This window comes from Athene cunicularia, assembly GCF_003259725.1.
Source record: "Athene cunicularia isolate RWA chromosome Z unlocalized genomic scaffold, athCun1 chrZ_part2, whole genome shotgun sequence".
In the NCBI taxonomy this organism is placed as follows: Eukaryota; Metazoa; Chordata; class Aves; order Strigiformes; family Strigidae; genus Athene; species Athene cunicularia.
Window position 1 is genome coordinate 2,706,106 of NW_020799143.1, and position 19,991 is coordinate 2,726,096.

Here is a 19,991-nt window from a genome sequence, read left to right on the forward strand (position 1 = left end):
TAAAGTAAAGTTTAGAGAGTTCCTGTGTTTCTGGTTAATGAAGCAATTCAGTGCCCCCTTTCAGTATGTCTGGTAATTCCGATGTAATTATTACCATTAAATATTCAAATTTCTTTGTCTGACTTAGAAGTAAAACTTTATGAAATAGCTTTGGGTATTTGTCACTATTAAATGAGTTAAGTGAAAACGGAAATTAACCAGTTGATGGAAATTCAAACTAAAAAAACTATTTCTATGCAAATGCACTATTTTGTGTGTGTGTGTGTGTGTGTGTGTGTGTGTGCTGTTATGGTATATGCTCATCTTTTTCATTGCACAGACTATCATTTTTAAAAAGAGCTCTAAGGAAAACAGAAGGCTAAATTACTTCCTTGCATTTTTTAATGTAGAGGTTATCTTAGTGTAAGCCATAGAAGACAGGACACACTTCAACTGCCTCTTCTTCCTCATCCACCTCCCAGAGTGTTGTCATATTCAGAGAAAAAAATTATCTTCAGTAAAGGGTACAAAGAGGGGGTGTTTTAGAGCAAAGATTATCCCTCTTAAAGAAGAAAGCATTATGCATGAAAAATGCAGTGGCTGCCTACAGGTTTTTTTCATATTACGCAGAACTACCTCTACCTTGCAACCTGGGTGAGGAGCAAATACACTAAAATACCTCTAGACACATTTGAAAGAAAGTTCTAGTTTTGTTCCTGGTGGCACTTTATATAGGTTTTTACCATTTATCACACCAGCCATCTAATAAAGGTAAGCTAGGATCACTATGTCAACACATCAGCTAACATCTGAAATCTAGTAACATGTGTCTACCGTCTTTTTTGACATGCTGTATTGGGAGCCTTGCTGAACATGATGGGTTTGAGGAGTTAGTGATCTTGAGCAAACCATGTCTGTTCTACTAGGCCCTGTACTTTAGGCTTGACAAATCCACATGCTAGCATGAGTAGCTGCTGCCAGGAACCATGCTGGAACTCCTGTGCTGGCATGTGTTGTGTGCTGGTGGGTGTTATGACACAGATAATGTTCTGACCTGGCAAGAGTAGGTACATGGGTATGTTTTGGTTTGGTTGGTTGCGGGTTTTTTACACCAAATAAAAGGCACCAAGGTATGGGAGGGAGGCAGAACCTCTCCACAGATGGGACCCATATGCCACAGCACGCCATGGGAAGATCCACCTAGGGTTTGTTTGAAGCTGCATGAAAGCAAGGTGCCCAGCCTTTGAAGGCACTCAAACTCCTATTTTTACTCTGTCTTATTAAAACAGCTATCTTGTTACACATATGTTGTTGGTCCTTTTTTATTGAGATCCAGGAAGAGCCTTGCACCCCACTTCCTGCCCCAGGCACAGAACACATGCTGACACAAAGGACAGAACCTGTGTTTGCTACCCTACCAGCTTTCACCAAACAACTTACCTATGTAATAGGTAATAGAGGATATAAAGGGTATAAAGCTTTGAAACACAACAGTAACTTTTAAACCAATATATAATCAGACATATATAAAGCTTGGAAGCTTGGGTGTAATTTAAGCAAATCACCAAGTTCAGTATTTATTTAAGGTGAAATAACACAAAAAGCCTGTATCTTTCTTGATACAATTGCAATCAATATGCTGACTACAGAATGAACAATTTCCCAGTAAATGCTTGCCTTTGGTGTTTAAGTATTCCACTTATTTCTCTAATAGCATTTTACTGGTGGCTCAATTGCTGTATTTAATGTTCTGTCCAATATTGCAATATTTTTCTCCTTATTGCAAGGACACTATTCTTCTCCAAGGATTTTTCTCAAATACAAAGCAAATCAAGCATGTTTCAAACACAGAGTCAAATCCTTCAGACTAAATAAAGATTACTTTCACAACCAGCAGAACTAGCACACAATATTAACTTACTACTAGCATACAATTAGAATTATCTTCAATATTTGGAGAGACTGGGTGTGATTATATCTAGATACACATACATATAAATATTTGTTAGAAAACATGCCTCATTAGCAAATCTGATCTATGATAGGTCTTAAGACCACCTCCTGCAATGATTTTTCCATCTCTGCATATCTTGTGACTCGCTGGCCACTGATTAAGAAGTTCCAACAGAAACCATTTGTATCCATACCAAACTCAAAATGAGCGCGAGAGAAAGTTTATTACATCCAGAAGACAATTTTTTTACAACTTCTTTTCCATGGTCCCATCCTACTAGCACTATGAAGTTTTTCACAGTTGTCTGGCATTTAGAAAAACTTGAGTCTGCAGAGCTAGGTATAACCTAACAGTAAAAAATATCATAACAAAACAAAAGCCACTTAGCTATCTGTGAAAAAACGAATAGCTTCCTTACAGTTAAAGAACAGTTCTACAAGAAACTTAACATATGCATAAAAACCCTTAGCATGCACTGTGCAGCACAGCCTAGACATCAGGGAGGATTTTGTTACAACGTGAAAGGACATTACATACATACACATTACAGAACACTCACATGCAAAAAAAAGATATGGAAAAGTAACTCTCCCAATTACTGCCTAGGCATTTTGCAAAACTAGGAAGTAGCTAAATGAGCTTGGCATGCATTCTGCTAAATGCAACAAATCTATTTAAAACAAGAGGATATGATGTATTTGGAGTTTCTTTGCAGAAAAAATACAGGGCGTGACTATTAGATTTTCCTCACATTAATTCTTATCTGACTGGCTTCTGATCTGTCTATGTTGAAAGACACTTCATGGGGCTCAAAATTATGCACACACCACAAAAACTGAGTGCTGGCCACCTACAAAATAAGTTCTATTCATAAGAATGGGACTCTGGCCTAGACATAATGGCCCCTTCCACCTATTCCCTGATATCGAAATGGTTAATACCTCTCTAGAAATAGAGTTACATATCAGTTAACTTACTTTGAAATATCTTTGCTGTCATGTTGCCATGGAAACACAACATTCCCAATAGCTGCCCGGTAACTGTAGACTCCCAGAAGCCCAAGTGCCATAGCAATTTTTGAAACCAGGGAACATCTTCTTTGAACCAGAAAGAAGATCATAAATAGGGAGACTGCAGCCAGGAAGGAGAGTTCAGCTTTATGTTCAGAGCTAGGAAAAAAAACAGTGAAACAAACAGACAAAAATCACTTTCAAGCCACTGTAATTACTGTTAAACACATTTGACAGAGCCTCAGCTACAGCACTGTATTTCCAAATGAATCCCTGCACTGACATCTGTTACGAACTTTCCAAGAGGTTTAATAAAATGCTTTAGTATTTTTAAAAAAGTGGTTTTATTAATTAGGTTTTCTACTTAAGCATGCATGTTTAAAAGTGTAATTATTGTGTTCCACCATATGCTAGTTATTCTGTTACATAAAAACTGAGCTGCATATTGCATAATGGAAAACAATCTAATGCTTTTAAACTAGAGTTTTGTTATTTATGTGTTTTGAAGAGTGCATTTTGCTTATACTACAGCATTTCATTTTCTAGCATAAGGCAGAAAAGGTTTTTGCACTACAGAATTAGAACTATTCCCCCTTTTTAAATAACTGCATACATATTTAATTTGTTTAATTTTAGCCATACAAAACATTACCTAGCCAAACTCATCAGAAATAGATAGTTTAAAACATACACATACTAATATATTAGCACAATATGATTCCCTTATGCCACTACAACACCTTGTACTGGATCAATACGTCCAAGAGACAAAGACAAAAAATTTGCATCATGGCCAAGATGGTTACAGATACAGTTTGTTTGTTCCCACACACCCTAAATAGAGAACACTCATTACAGAATCAAGAGCATTTCATTGAGCGTGCTGCCAATGTATTTAAATCTATAGCAATATCAATTAGAACTGCAAAATGTAATGGGGTAAAGCAAAGATCTTGCACTCAACCCTTACTATACCTAGCTATGCAATTTCAGAAAGCCCACTGTAATCCAGAATTGCTGACCCATGCTTACTGCAAATATTCCCAGTACCCCAACTGGCCTAGAACCACTAATTCTGTTAGATTTAATTTCTCTTAAGAATATCACGTAGAGTGCCAAAGCCAAAGGCTCCATCTTCAGTCTCCCACACTTCAAAATGCCAGGATAAAAGATCACTAACTTCAGAAAACTGACAGTGAGCCTGGGCTGTTACATTCATTAACTCAAATTGCACTTATGAAACTCCAGTGTTATCTTTGATTTAATCAAAATTATATTACTTCAAACAGATTTATTTTCCTATTCCCTAGTAAATGCTTTATCAGGAGTTTGACCAATAGCTATTTCAGCTGTTGTGCTTGCAAAGTCACAGAGGAAAGGATATGTGGCAGAAAAATTGTCCTGTCAGTCCTCCCTGCAGGACCCAGCTTCATACAACTTCACAAGACTCTCAAGAGATGCACTACACTCTGCAGACCAGTAGAGGAAAGGAAGACTATGGGAAAGAAAACGTAGTCTTGATGTTCTCCTCACTACTGTTCTTCCTCTACAGGAGTAGAAGCAGTCAATGGACTGCTGCAGCAACCTGTGAAGATAGTGCATGCACCATCTCTCACGATCAGCACAGAAAGAACTAATTTAGTAGCCACTGCATCTTTCAAATGAACCTTTGTGGAAAATTTTAAAAGCTTTCAGGCTGTATTCTCCTTGGCTGATCCTTGTATGAGAGCAAGATAAAACAGAGATAAGTAACCACACATCATCATCGTCTTTGTCACTTCATCTAAAAAAGTCAATGTACTTCTATTAAGAGACTCCTGCCGGCAAATCTCACATATCAACACATAAAAATTTAAAAAATATTTCTACCTGTAAGAAGTAATTGCTGGTGCTATATCAAACAAGACACTAACAGCTGTAGTTTTCTACAAGGAGCATTTGAAATCATACTCTAACTCCACATAAAAAGAAAGAAAATTCTCAGAGAAGTCCCAGTAGACAGGAAGGGGATGTTCAAAGTCATGTGCACATCAGTCACTAATGGTGCATTCTTGACTGCTAGAACAGGGGCTTATATCCAGCTTGTGTCCAGGTTTTCTGGTAACTAACAGTCTTCTGTGATTTCGACTTGGATTTTTTTGGACCATGTAAATTATTTGCAAAAACCCTACTCCAGTGTTTCACGGAGTTTGCTGAAGAAACAATAAAAGTATTTACAACAAGTGAACTCAGGTCAGCATAAATCATCTACAGTTCCAAGGTTTTTCCAGCTGAAGTTCTTACAGCTAGTTTATATTAAGTTAGAATGTATTGTGGAAGGAGACTGTTGTTCCTCAACACAGAGTCCTGCCACTTATCAAAGCTCTAAATTATACTGATATTCTACTCAGAAATGCAAGCATGAGCATGCTACTCTGATCTCAGCTGAAATGTAATGGGTTTTGCCCAAACCATAAAATTGGAAGTGAAGAACCCATAGTTTACTGAGAGAGAACCTGGGGAGAGAGGAAGGAAAATTAAAAGAGAGAGAGCTTTGGCTATATGTTCTTACATTAACAGCTTGTGGTCTACACCTTCGTATTCCTGGTATCAGAATGAAGATTAAAGACATCTCCTTCCACTGCTTTGACCTCACCTCACTACTGCAAATACAAGGAGAGTGAAAGGAACTATAAATGTATACGATGCATATTTTATGTGGATAAAGCCTTTTTTAATTGTTTATGTTCATGCTGCTCTCTGCAATAGAATACATAGGAGTCACATGGTATGCTAGCTTTGGGGGAAAGGGCATATGGGGAAGGTCAAGTATATTATTAACAGAAAATATTATCATCTTCCCATGCTGCTGCTGCTGCTGCTTCTCCTTGTCAATTTTTGCAAGCTGGCACTGTCATTGACAGCTTCACTCCTCCTACAGTGAGCCACATAGCAGCTCTGACACCTTCCAAGTATCAGCTCTGACCAAGATTAACAGCCAAATGAAGATAAGTGAATACTAACTAATTAAAAAGAAAAGTCAACTTTCAGGAAAATTTAAGGATTCCATGTTCTTTTCTGCTTCATGTACCGCCTGATTTTCTTATCACAGAATCCTAATCATCTAGGTTGGAAAAGACCTTGAAGATCATCCAGTCCAACTATTAACCTCACATTGACAGTTACCAACTACACCACATCCCTCAGCACTGTGTTGATTCTACTCTTAGACACCTCCAGGAATGGGGACTCCACCACCTCCCTGGGCAGCCCATTCCAATGCCCAACAACCCCTTCTGGAAAGAAATGCTTCCTAATATCCAGCCTAAACCTTCCCTGGTGCAACTGGAGGCCATTACCTCTTGTCCTGTTGCTTTCTACTAGGCTAAAGAGGCTCAACACCAGCTCTCTGCACCCTCCTTTCAGGTAGCTGTAGAGGGCCATGAGGTCTCCCCTCAGCCTCCTCTTCTCCAGACTAAACATCCCCAGTTCCCTCAGCTGCTCCACGTACGACCAGTCTCCAGACCCTGCACCAGCTCCATTGCCCTTCTCTGGACACGCTCGAGTCATTCAGTGTCCTTTATGTAGTGAGGGGCCCAACACTGAACACAGGAATCAAGGTGCAGCCTCACCACTGCCGAGTACAGGGGTGAGATACCTTCCCTGTCCCTGCTGGCCACGCTATCGCTGACACAAGCCAGGATGCCATTGGCCTTCTTGTCCCCCTGGGCATACTGCTGGCTCCTGTTCAGCTGGCTGTCAATCAGCACCCCCAGGTCCCTCTCTGACTGGCAGCTCTCCAGCCACTCCTCCCCAAGCCTGTAGCGCTGCTGGGGGTTGTTGTGGCCCAAGGGCAGCCCCCGGCATGTGGCCTTATGGAAACTCCTCCAGTTGACCTCAGCCTATCGCTCCAGCCTATCCAGGTCTCTCTGCAGAGCCTCCCTACCCTTTGAGCAGATCAACACTCCCACCCAACTGGGTGTCATCTGCAAACTGACTGAGGGTGCACTCGATCCCCTCGTCCAGATCATCAATAAAGATGTTAAACAGGAGTGGCCCCAAAACCAAGCCCTGGGGGACACCACTCGTGACCAGCCACCCACTGGATTTAACTCCGTTCACCACAACGCTCTGGGCCCAGTCATCCAGACAGTTTTTTCCCAGTGAAGCCTGTGCCCATCCAAGCCACAAGCAGCCAGTTTTACCCTTTTTTCTACTAAAGCCTTTTTTTCCTCTCCTTTGTGGAAGGTTTTGCAGAGTCTCTTCAAATAAAACAGCACATTTTCCTTACTTCAGCACTGTTGAATGCAGCCCTAGTAGCCAAATTGAACACACTACAGGTAGATTGATCCATGTTTTGCTGCTTACATTTTTCCATGCACAAACATGCACAATAGTCTCTGAGCCTCTTAAGCACTGTCCAGATAAGCAAAATATTAGTCTGAGCATGAGCACAGATATCTAAAAGGCCAATACAGGGTGAAAAAGAGGTTAGTTTTACATTAGTTTACATTAGAGAAAAACTGAAGGCTGGCTAGGAAAAGCCTGAGTAGCTTTAACTCAAATTAACATGGGCATATGTGATCTAAGGTTCTAATTTCTTATTACTAAAAAAATGTTCTATTAAGACATAAATATGCAAATTAAACACACACTAAAAATAGAATAACAATCAACCTTACAGACTAGCAATGCATTTTGGGAAGAGGAATAAGTGTTTTATGCAACTCAGCTTATCACCAATTTTTAATTTATGCTATAAGAAAAACACATCACCTCAATCCTGATTAAAACAGTAGGGAGACAGACATCTCTACCACCCTGTTCTCTTGTGAAGGAGAAGCAACAAAGACATTAAAAACTCCAACCAAAGAAAATGAAAGCATGCTTGACAAATAGGAATTCACAGATACTCTACAAACCATAGGATGTACAAAGATTTAGTTGCATTGTTGATTGATCTTTCTGAACCTTGTCCATTTCAGACCCAAGAACTCACCTATATCCCCCACTCAAGTCCAAAACCTGTGCACTTCAAATACTGCTATTTGGGTAATCTTTTAATGCTATAAAGCAATTAAAGTGTATGTTGGCATGTTGACATACATTCTACTCTCCTGTTTGACTAAAAACTGGTCCATTCATTTACGTCAGGTTGTAGCTCCACAGTAGTCCGAGCCAAACTGTGCCAGGACTGCCAGGGTTCTGCTCTTTCACTTGCTCCCTAAACACGGCAGAAATAATTACACCAGTGAAAGCAAGAAGGCAGACCTGTGGCAGCCTCTCTTTCATGGCACAGTACTCTGAACAATTTTTCTAAAGCTCCCAAAAGCAGAAGTTTGTGAATCATTGCTTCTTTCTAATTAGATTTAAAAGGCAAGTGGGTTTTTGTAAGGAATGCTAGACAATGGAAGAAAGAAAAAACTGTTAAAGGCTGCAGCACTTCAAAAGATGCAGATACTTCCACATTTTGTTTCTACAGGGATTTCAACAGCAGCAGTGCTTGTCTTGCACACTCTTCCTCCCTTCCTGCATTCCTGTTACTTAGTCAGTCCATTTGCCTGTGAAGCTGGAAGGTAAATGAGGGTGGGAAGTGATCCATCGGAAAGCCACGAGCTTCCCACACCATCCTGGGTTATTTTTCCAGCCACATCTATTCAATGATTTAGTTCACCATACTGACAAAACAACAGCTGTGCTGGTAAAGTGCAGGTCCAGTGAGGGGAGGAGCAAGACAGTAAGTACCTTGTCGTGTAAGGCAAGCTCCTGTAATATACTACTACAGCCAAACAAGCAGTCATAGTCTAAGACTATAGCCATAGGGCCTGTTCTCTTCTACTTGCTTCAAGACCCAAGGAAACATACTTAATGCGAGGCTACAATTTGGTGGGGAGGCACTGGGAGCAATTCACCTCTAAAAACCTGCAGTTCTGGTTTTGATACTTAGCTGCTGTATTTCAGCCTTACTGAAGGGGGAGGCAGACAGCTTCCAGTTGTGATGACTTTATGAAGAGGAAATAACCTGACAAGACTTCTGTGATGAGATGATTAGCTCGGTAGAAGAGCAGAGAGTAGGCAATGTTCTTTATCTTAGCTCTAAACAAGGCTTTTAACACCACCTCCCATAACATCCTCCCAGTCAAACTGATGCAGTCCAGGCTAGGAAAGGTGGACAGCGAGGTAGACAGCAAACTGGCTCAACTGCTGGGCTCATAGGGTTGCGATCCACAGCACAAAGTCCACCTGAATGTCAGTCGCTAAGGATTAACCCCAGGGCTCCGTACTGGAGCCAGCACTATTTGATATCTTCATTGATGACCTGGGCAATGGGACAGAGTGCCCCCTCAGCAAGTCTGCACACAATATAAAGCTGGGAGGAGTGGTTGATAAAGTAAATGGGTGTGCTGCCACTCAGAGGCACCTCAACAGACTGGAGAAATGGCCCAACCTTATCAAGAAAGAGGAGAGACTTGTTCTGAACCTTGGAACAAATAGCTACACACATCAGGACAGACTGGGGGCTGACCATCTTTCCAAAGATGTCTCTGAGCATCCTGGTGGACCCTGACTTGATTATGAACCAGCAATGTCCCCTTGCAGCAAAGACGACCAATTTGGGGCTGCATTACGAATAATGTTACCAGCAGGCTGAGGAAGGTGTTTCTTTCCCTGTGCTCAGCCCTGGCTCCAGTTATGGGTTATCCAGTACAGAAAAAGATATAGGCATAATGCAGCAACTGCAGTGAAGGACTATAAAAATGATAATGGGGTTCAAAAACCTTCATACAAGAAGAAGCTCAAAGCACTGGGACTATTTAGCCTCAAGAAGAAAAAGATCAGTATGGATCTTACCAGCCTGATTGGAGATGGATGGTGTTAAAAAAAGATGAAGCCATGTTCTTCTCAGTGGTGCCCAGTAAAAGGACAAGAGACAATGGACACAAATTGAAATACAGGAAAAAGAAAACAAGTTTCCCATGAAAGTTGTGGAGTCTCCATGCTTGGAGATATCAAAGACCCAGTTGGACAAGGATCTGAGCAATCTATTCCAGATCACTCTGCTCGGAGTAGGGGGACTGAACCAAGTAATTTTCAGAGGTCCCCTCCAACCTCAACCATCCTGTGGTTCTGTTGTTTTCAAAGATGGATAGGAGTTTTGCAAAGCATGCCAATTCAAATTCATATGAGAAAAAAAAACAAAAACAAAACAAAACACAAAAATAGCCTCCTCCCTCCTCAACAAAAAAAAAAGAAAGACTAAGAACAGATGTAAAGAACCTTGGTTTACCTGAGTGAATTGATTAGAAGCTCCTGACAGGCTCCTGGACATACAGGATGTCCTGGTTTTCACCAGGGTGAAGTTAATTTTCACTGGGTATTTCATACCTTGTGAGGTCATGCCCAGGTGGGTCGTCTCCTTCTCTCGTCTCACCACACGCGGCTGCTCCTTGGCTATGTTGTTGCTGTGGGGGCGGTCACTGCAGTCCGTAAGCCACTGTTGCATCTTACTCGTTTTCTTTTGGACTCACTATTGTTACTGTTGTTCTCTTGTTATATTTAGTATTTTTTTTTCTTTTTACTCAACCCACGAATTCTCTTCTTTTGTCCCTCCCCTATCTTACCAGAGGGGGAGTGGGGGGTGAACGGCATCTGGCTGCTGGCTGAGTTCAAACCTCCACACAGGATTTCCCAGCTTTTGTTATAAATCAGGAAGCCCTAGAAGCACCTGTTCTACCTGCAGGCCACGTTCTATCTGTGCTATCTCCCTCATTCCCCACAGCCCAAGGCTATAACAGGTTTTGTTGCTCTACAGACATACCTAGCACAAGAAAATCAGATGTGGGATTACACTTAACCAATACAGGATCTTCTGACCTTAAGTCCAGGCACTCACACACAATTCTTAGAAGGTTGGTAACATTCCCAAGTGTCAGTAAATATTCCTGAGGGACCATTCAAGCAAAAGCATATCTCTGAAACTAACACAGTTTTTCAGCTGCAAGAACATCAAGTCTGCAAGAACTTCATGGCATTGTGGAACTAGTATACTCCAAAGAAAAGGGCTGACAGTCTGAAGAAAACATCTGACTCAGGAAGTTATTAGACAAATAAATCTCTGGAATATGCTAAGAATTAATTACAAAAATTCTCCCAGATGCACCAGATCACACCTAATCCCGCTCACACACAGGCTTTGCTCACAATGAAGGAATTCTCCATCATGTGGACTTAATATTGAGAAGATGACATTCTTTCCTCAATCCCTCAACTCATCTCAAGAGGAGGAATGCATGGTGAAAGCTTTGGTATAGAACAACTGCTACAATGTCATAAATTCCCTTACAACTCCTGTCTTTCAGCACTCATGCCTGTCACAGCAATGAACATGTTATCTTTGAGGCTGACAATAAGTAAGAAGTCTCATATTAGTTCATTAGCTCATGCCGCTTTTAATGAATTATGAATGGCATTTCATCCACATGTTGTAAGATATTGACAAACAATTTCTATTTTACATAGCACAGCCTCCCCATCAGCTGTATGAAAAAATCTTTACTAGTCAGTCACAAGGTACTGCTGCTCCATCCATCAGCTGAAGTACAGAAGATGGTTCAAATATCAAGTACTTTTTATCACTGAGTACTTACTGTAGTTCTTCACAATACTAAAAGATAGCAGAAAAAGTAGAAGCCCTTCTCCAGTGTACTTCAAGTTATAAAATGTTCCCCTTCTTGTTTATCATACTACACTTGAAAAATTCCCTCAGTTTTCCACCCACACATTAAAATATCTGTGATAGACAAGAAAGAATTCTATATGCAGCATCTTCTCCTGCAACTTCATAAAGTCTGGAACTGAGCAGAAACTTCTGCCTTAATTTCAAGGGCTTAACTCTATCAAGCATTTTTTTACTTCCCAAACCAGACACTGTTGACTTACACAAGGAAAATATTTACTTTCTGCCTCTGATAAACCTATTATATATAATTGGCATTAATTAGATAAGTCATAGTGCAGGAAAAGAATTATAAATTATTGATAGTATACAAAGAATTACTTCGGCATGAAATACCGAGAAAAATATTCCTTGTTATGTCACTGTTTACCCACTTCGCATGTCTGCAGCACTTTCTAAACAGAGACTGTATAGAAATGTATACATATTTCACAAAAAAAACCCACAGTGATTTTAAAGTAAGACAGAAAGTATGACAATAAATCAGATACCTACCTTGTCAGCCAATGTCCAAAGTCTGGTCGATGAGCCCACTGGATGCCCGTCTGATTCAAGGATCGAAGTAGCCGACAGCAAATAAGGATGATCCATGGACTTGCTAAGCTTATCCACTTATCAGACCCTCTTAGGTATTCAGCTGAAGAGGTAGTCTTGCCCAATTCTGAATGCCCAATTCCTGCTGCTGGAATGTCTATATTCTTGTACTCGGAGGCTTCCCCGATACTATCAAAAGTGTGTTTCACAGTGGTGCTATGTTGAGGGTCACACTGTTTCAGAAGAAAATTATTTCTACAAAGTTCCTGACACAGCATCAAACAAAGAGTATTGATAAGAAAATACCAGGTTTGATGTTCCTCTTCTATAAAACTGCTTGCCCCCAAACTCAAAACATGGCCAATTGTTCCAGCCAGAATCACCACATCTATTTCTGACCAGCTGGAACTGAACACAACTGGATTCTGGAAACAAAATAAAATACAACAGTGGTGAAAGTGTATAAAAATTTCACTTGTTTAAGCAAAGTATGCTTACAGCAATTTCCTCTAAGAAAACAAGTGAGACAAATTATTTCTCTCTTGAAAAATCCCCCAAATTTATAAAATAATCATTTTAGTGTAGTCTATTTAGCTACCATTGCAACATAATCATACTTAAGGGAAAAAACCTTATCTATGAATAATCATCACAGTCATACAGATTAAGATTCCCTACCACCCTGTGACATAAAGTTTGAAACAAGCGCTCTCCCTGATGCACATCTGTAGAAGTAAAAATATAAATCCTGAAAAAATCAAACTTGAGATACAGATAATATGTAATTTTCTAACAGTTTAAATCTGTGCTACCCTCAACTCAGTACAGTGACAGGCTTCACTACTCAAATTAACAAAAGTTACTTGCAGACAGTCTGGTGGCACCCCTTAACCTTGCCTAGCTTGAAATGTGTCTTTCATCGTAAAATCTACTTTAAACCTTACCCATCTATTACTTACTTCAAATGCTGTGCCTATCTAAAACTGTAATATTCTTGTATAATGCCTCCATTAGCTTGATTTCCTGTTCACAGCGGCTGCTTGGAATTGCATTATCATCACTACCTTTGATGATACAGCTAAAAAGAGAGCATAAGGGCATGTGGGAGGTTCATTGATGTTATCAGTTAGAAGACCTTTTCAGCTCACAGGGAATACAAAGTAGAATAGAAAGGCATAAAAAGATCACATGGAGACACAAATCTGGTAAGTAGGCACTAAGGGAGATCATAAAGATGACCAAAACTCTTCAGCCACTTATTGAAAGGCCATTAAGAAACCCCAGGTATAGCTCTGACTTTGTAACAGATAAGGGGGAAAGTGACAGAACATGAATATTATGGATATCTCATGGTGCCTGTGGATCTACATAAACACAAAGCAATGCTTCAGGAAAGTGTCAAAGGTGGGGGAGATGGGGTGGTAAGGAACAGGCTGAAGGCTGGGGACAAAAAGGCCAGAGTGACTGCAGCATGTGAGGATCCATGTGCCAGAGACCAGAGTGGGGACCACAGGCTATCAGGACTGTGTGCCCGATGTGCCAGCAGCTGTGAGTGCATGAGAGACCATGCTGTCAGCAACAGGAAAAGCAACGATGGATCACCAAGCTAGTAGGTCTGCATCAATAACTGGAGGTCCCAGAATGCACATCTATGTGTGAGAGGTCACAGAGCCACTGACTGTAGGGACCTCTGTCTGTTTACCTTCTCAAAGTCTAAGCCAAAGATGGGGACAGGGGCCCTGGCTAGCCATGCACAGCTGGGCTCCAGCAGCAAGGCAGGACAAGTACCCCAGCCCTTGAGGCCATCAGAACGAGCAGGGACTTCCTAACATACCTTAACAAACATACTTGTGAAGCATTTTGGGAAAGACACTGTCAAATTTGTTTGACCTTTACCATTTTGTTTTCTCATTAATTTTTCCTCTATTAGAGAATACCACAGAGTATCTCTTAAACAGGTATTTTAAACACCTGATAAATAATTTAACTACTGCATGCCATTTTTACTTCAGAACAAAGATCTCTGAACCTACATTCATGTTAATTTCTTCAACTGCACCTTTCAACCACATCATCCTCCTACATTTGACCTTATGAACAAACTTTAAAAATGCCTTGAATATTAATACAGATAAATCTTACAAACAACATACATTCAAAGATGCATAGTACACTACAACTCCTGAACTGTTTGAACCATTTATTAGAAGAACAGAGAATATAGAATGTAGAAACCCACTAATCTTAGAGCGGGTAACATGTGGGTGTAAATGATACAAATATCCCTGAGTATCTTAGACACAAGTCTCACTTATGCTTAAAATTTATTGACAGCAGCATATGCATTGCATTTTTGTTCCATAAGCAAGATGATGTAACATGGAGAGGACAACAAACACATGATGCAAGAAGCTAGTTAACACTATCTGGAATTTTGCTTTGAGTAAAACACATTTTTCAAAATCAAGATTTTATAAGATGTGTAAAAGATTGAAGAAGGCATAGCTAAAGTTACCACTTATTCACATCACCTCCATTTCTTCTGTTATTAAAGAAATACATTACACCAGTCACTTCACTTAAAAACAAAACCAACAAAAAAGTCCCCATAAGTTTACATACAACAATAACAGGGGAAAAAAAAAAACCACTAAAAAAATTAGCACAGTCGCAATCTGAAATTTAGAAGAGTCATAATCTGGAAAACTGCCCGGGACCAATATAAATTTACTAGCTTTGAAATTTCTTTATTGCTCTAAAGGCCACTCCTTTTTGTTTAGTATTCTAATCTGAAAAATCAAATACCATAAACTGGTATTTGGAACAAAAGGACAAGGTAGAGATGTGGTCTGTGCAGAGACAAAAGACCACAGAAGTCACAAACTAGAACAGTACATGACTAAACTACAGAGAGTTTAAACTCCAATAATTCCATTATGCTGACCTTAAAGATCTTGGCTAACTAAATAATGAGTGAGCACATAAACACCATCTGCTTGCAGAGACAGAGGAATCTGAGATCCTCAACAAATGCAGATGAACCAGTCTTCAAAACAATTCATTTGTCTTCTTTGTAAGACATAATATAAAATCTATGGAAGGATTGCTCTCTTTTAGCTGGTTGCTGTCAGCACTGATATGAAAACTGAGAAGTGATATATTATTAATAGGGAACATGCAAAAGCCTCATGAAAATTATGGCGTTAGTGTGAAATGTCCCAGTGTCAGACAACCATCACTTCTTGCCTACTTGTCCGACTCTCACAACTCCAGTGAAAAGAAAAAAAATTTACTGCTATATTCACGTCAAAGGATTAAAGTCCAATGGCATTTACCGATAAACCACATTTCGGATCAGAGTTCATCACTATGCAAAAAAAGAAAAATTATCCTTCAGATATAATCAGGAGATTATAATCTCCTGAGACTTCATGGTCCAAGAAATACTGAAAATAGCTTCACCAAATTTTTCTAAATTTGCTGGTAATCCCTCTTATACTAACTGTGTCTTATTAGCAATGTTATCATTACAGGTTTTTTACACAGCCTGACCTTAGATTACTTATATTGTACTTAGTTTTTACATCTGGTTTACAGACACAGAAATGCAGGTCCTACTCTGATATTCATAGCTCGCTCTTTCTAGCTGCTGAACATCTCCTACTCTCAGGAACTCAGCAGACACTTCAGATACTAAAAGACTCATATGACTCACACCGGTATCTTGGCAAGCAAACTTAATACAGAATCTTTGGGTTAGAAATTTATAAAAGCCAGGCTTTCAATTCAAGCCTATAATGTCTCAAGCCCAGGTAGCTTTAACATTTGATACATCAGCATTAGTAATTAAGTAACACAGAAACTGATCTCTTTGCTTATCTTTGATGTAAGTTGCTAGCTTGCAGAAGTGCCAATACATAAACAATTATATATATGTATCTCTGCCCAGAAAACTTAAATTTTCTTCACTTTGAAATAAAACCTCCAGTAGTCTATCTTCTGGTTCCAATTTGTATGTGGTTTCTGTATGGTTGAGAGTAAAGCTCTTTCTCACAATATGTTAATCCCATGAGGAATTTTACAATCACACTTCAGATGAGAAATGTTTTATTTTTCATGCTCACCATCACCCAAAATTTAAATACTTATAATTCTGTTCCCTTCTGATATTTGAGCTCCCTGCAGTCAGTCTTGACTCCCAAAGATGATAACTTTCTTATGACAGAATACTATAGACCACACTTGCTCCTACATTTTCACAGCAGTTTGGGATCATTTTTGAAAGCTAAAAGGCACCATCCCATCACCTTTTTTTTTTTTTTTCCATCAAGTCAAAAAATGCAAAAACCTTTTAGCTACAATTGCAGAAAAATGTTTCATCATTCAATTCAATTAGAATATCACACAGAGGAGAAAAAAGAAAAATATTTTAAAATGAACAGGATATTTAAAAAAAAACCCAACAAAACAACAGAGAGACATTTTGTTTATGTAATGAAAAAAACACTAATTCGCATAATGAAAATTCTGAAAAGCTGTATTTGACAAGTTTTAACTTTCATGTTCTATTTTCAAAAAACTGTTGGCTTTGATTTCTATCCAAAATAGGGGAAAAATATAACTAATAGTAGCAGTAAATACTAAAGTCAAATACCAAGCAACTGGAGAAAAGCTATGTACAAGAAGTTAAAATTTTTTATGATTTTCTGGAATTTGTAAAGGGCTACATACCTATTTAAAGCCTGAAGTGTCATTAAAAGAAGAGACTGGTGCTGCTAGAAACAGAGTAATCAAAACCTATAAATAACAGGAAGCAGATGCTAACATTGCCTGCACTGGTTTTCAGAAAATTCATGAACTTGGTAATCAGTTTCTATATTGAGCCACAGTGGAAAAAAAAGCATTACAAATGAGAAGCGCTTCAGAGAAATCTTTAGATGTGAACAGAAACAATTTGAAGAAAAAAATCACTCTGAAGCCATTAACAGGAGAGTTTATCTTAATTAATTTTAAAATACCTACATTTTATTATCTATGTATGAGATGAGAAAAGGCTTTTAGCTTTTTTAACTGGCAAGACCCTGATTCAGGATTTTATTCAGAAAAGCAGGGCTTCAGAAGTCTTTCAAAAGTGGAGGCCACACAGATTTGCACTGCAGGGATGCACAGGACACACACACTTTGATTCAAGAGATATTTTAGCAGAAGTAATACTCCTAAGTCACATAAAAGGCCTTCAAGATCAACCTACAGCATATACACACACAGCATATAACCACTTTCCCCACCGAAGTCTAGCCATTCTATTGGAAAGGGAGATGGAAGGTGGGACATAAATGTTTGTGAATTACAGTGTTTGTGATTCAGTTGCCAGTAAATAACCTCTCACATTCACACTGTGAGCGGCACTAGATTATCCACTTCTCTTTTCATATTCTCCAGGCTCTATCTTTGTATAAGCAGCCAGCTGCAAAAAACCCACCATATCATTCTGAAACATCCCTGAGACTGGTGAAAACGTAAATCAAATACAGCTCACTGCTTTTATACATGCCTGGAATGGAGGAACTTAATAACTAAACCTATAAATATTTCAAGCTTGCTTTGTAACTTGAACAGAAACAGCAAAGCCTATCTGACTGATGAGATGACATACACATCCAGCAATCTAGTCACCTACGGAATAGGATTGAAGATGTGATGACAAAAATGGATTTCTACAGGTATGGATACAAAGTCATGTCTGCCTCAACCAGAACTACTATTGCCTACACTTCCTAAAATATCCTTGAGCTTCCCACATTTTCAGATATGTTTCAGGTAGGAGTATGATCACAGACAGACCTGGGATGGAGAACCCAGTATTTTTTTATTTCTATCTGCCCCAGCCTCGGAAAAACAAACACACAAACCTTCTGGAAAACATTGCTGAAAACCTCCTCATTCATGTATTAGCAACTTGAAGTAGATGATCTGATCATCTGCCAGTATGTCCTGAGGTCCCAGCTATGTAAAACTCCAGAGAACATATATGCACCGATTTTGGATATTCCCCCAAATTTCTAATTCAAACAAGAAATGCTCGAATCGATAACAGTTCCATTATGGCCACATGCAGATACTTTCAAAGGTGACATGAAAATATGTACCTTCATGTCCAACAGACACTTACTAATCCCTCTCCTAAAATGACAGAAGTGTAATTGCCAGTGATACCAAATTTCACTTGTGAATAAAAGGGGTTTTTTTACACTTTTGAATTCCAGATGGTCTCATAATTGGTACCAAAGAGGAAAAGGAGACAAGCTGCTGCTGTAAAAATCCTTCTTCAAGCAACAAGGGATTGGATCTGAAGCTCCATCAACCAGGGAGAAAGCTCCAGCTGCAGTGGTCTCTCATATGTGGAATGTAGCGTGCTAGAGGCAAAGATATGAAACCGCATACAGTGTCCTGGATATAATTTCTAAACAGTTTATCTGTTTTGCTCAGTTTGTCCTCAAAAGCAGAGGTACAGACAAATCAGGAGTAGGGAAGGAAGACAAATTAAATAGAAGGGATAAAGACTTCTCACACATACTGCTGTCTATGCTCCCTAGGCATTACTGACTATTATAGATGCAATCATTAGAAATGGCCAACAGATTATGGGTATGGAAATGGCACTTCCTCCTCTAAAATTCCTCAGAAGGGTTCATTCTAAAAGTGGAACAGCTTGGATTATATGGGTGCTTCTTTTTAGCTATTCCTTGAGAAATTATTTGCCTCTTTCAGGAAGCTAATAGTTAACTCCTTTTATAAGTAAAGTCCTTCCACCCAACTCAGGTTTTGAATACTAGGAGACATTTTGCAATTGCTGCTGTGATCATTGACAGTGCAGCTCTATTAGCAATATATAAGCCACCTGAAGGAAGTTGTTCGCACCAGCAGCTGTCTCTCATCAAAAAGGACGAAAACATGACAAGAACAGATGGGAATGAAACCCTAAGACTCAGGCCAAACTAAAAAAGGCAGAGTTAGTACCTAACAACCAATACTTGATAACAGTCTATTCTAAGTTTAGTAATAGACAGGGAATAGCAGCATCCTCCTAGATTTGTCTTTGACCTATTAGGAGAGCATTTTTCCTGGGTTGTATAAAGTTACTTTAAACTTACTCCTACAGCAGTGGGTGTCACAAGGAATTATCTCTAGCCATATAAGAAAGATTTCTAATCACAAACTGAATTGCTTTGAGACTACCAACCTGGAGGAGAAAGCTATAATTTGTTGTCATTGCTCTCAACTCTACTGAAGTGGAACATCTGCAAATTTTACACAGGTCTAGACAGTCATCATTTTTAGGTTCTTACTGTTTGCTAAAATTAGAAAAACTGGTAACTACTAGGATGAAAAAATAAGTGTCTTCCACTGCTGAGTTTGTTTATCATTGCACAGCAGGTAAACATGAAGTTTCTACAGAATACACTAGATCATAAATAATTATTTCAAGACCATATTATTTTACTTTTTGTAAGAATAATTTCTACCTCATTTACAGTAAAATACAGAAAACTAATAAAGGCCATAAGTAGAACAACTCAGAAATTGCATAAGTGACCTGAGCCCATTTAAAGACAAACACACCCCTAAGTACCAACAGTGTTAACAAACTGTACAGCTAGACATGTCATTCAGCAGATTTCTCATTCACATTGATTTACCTTCTTACCTGCCTTTAAAAAAAACCCCACACAAGCATCACTAGCTTTGGCAGCAAAACAACACTACTTCAACACAATAGTTTTCAGTACCAAAAGCA

The 19,991-nt window shown here is 39.2% G+C and overlaps 1 protein-coding gene across 9 annotated transcripts in view; it reads right to left on the reverse strand.

The window, feature by feature from the left end:
* The window catches only part of PIGG (phosphatidylinositol glycan anchor biosynthesis class G), a 101,398-nt gene that overhangs the window by 49,382 nt on the left and 32,025 nt on the right, over positions 1 to 19,991 (reverse strand). For all 9 annotated transcript variants that reach the window (XM_026866078.1, XM_026866077.1, XM_026866083.1 and 6 more), the window contains 2 exons: positions 12,155 to 12,618; positions 2,911 to 3,102 (listed from right to left, as the gene is read on the reverse strand). In XM_026866078.1, the coding sequence (XP_026721879.1) occupies positions 2,911 to 3,102; positions 12,155 to 12,618 (656 nt within the window). The remainder of the gene's footprint in view (positions 1 to 2,910; positions 3,103 to 12,154; positions 12,619 to 19,991) is intronic.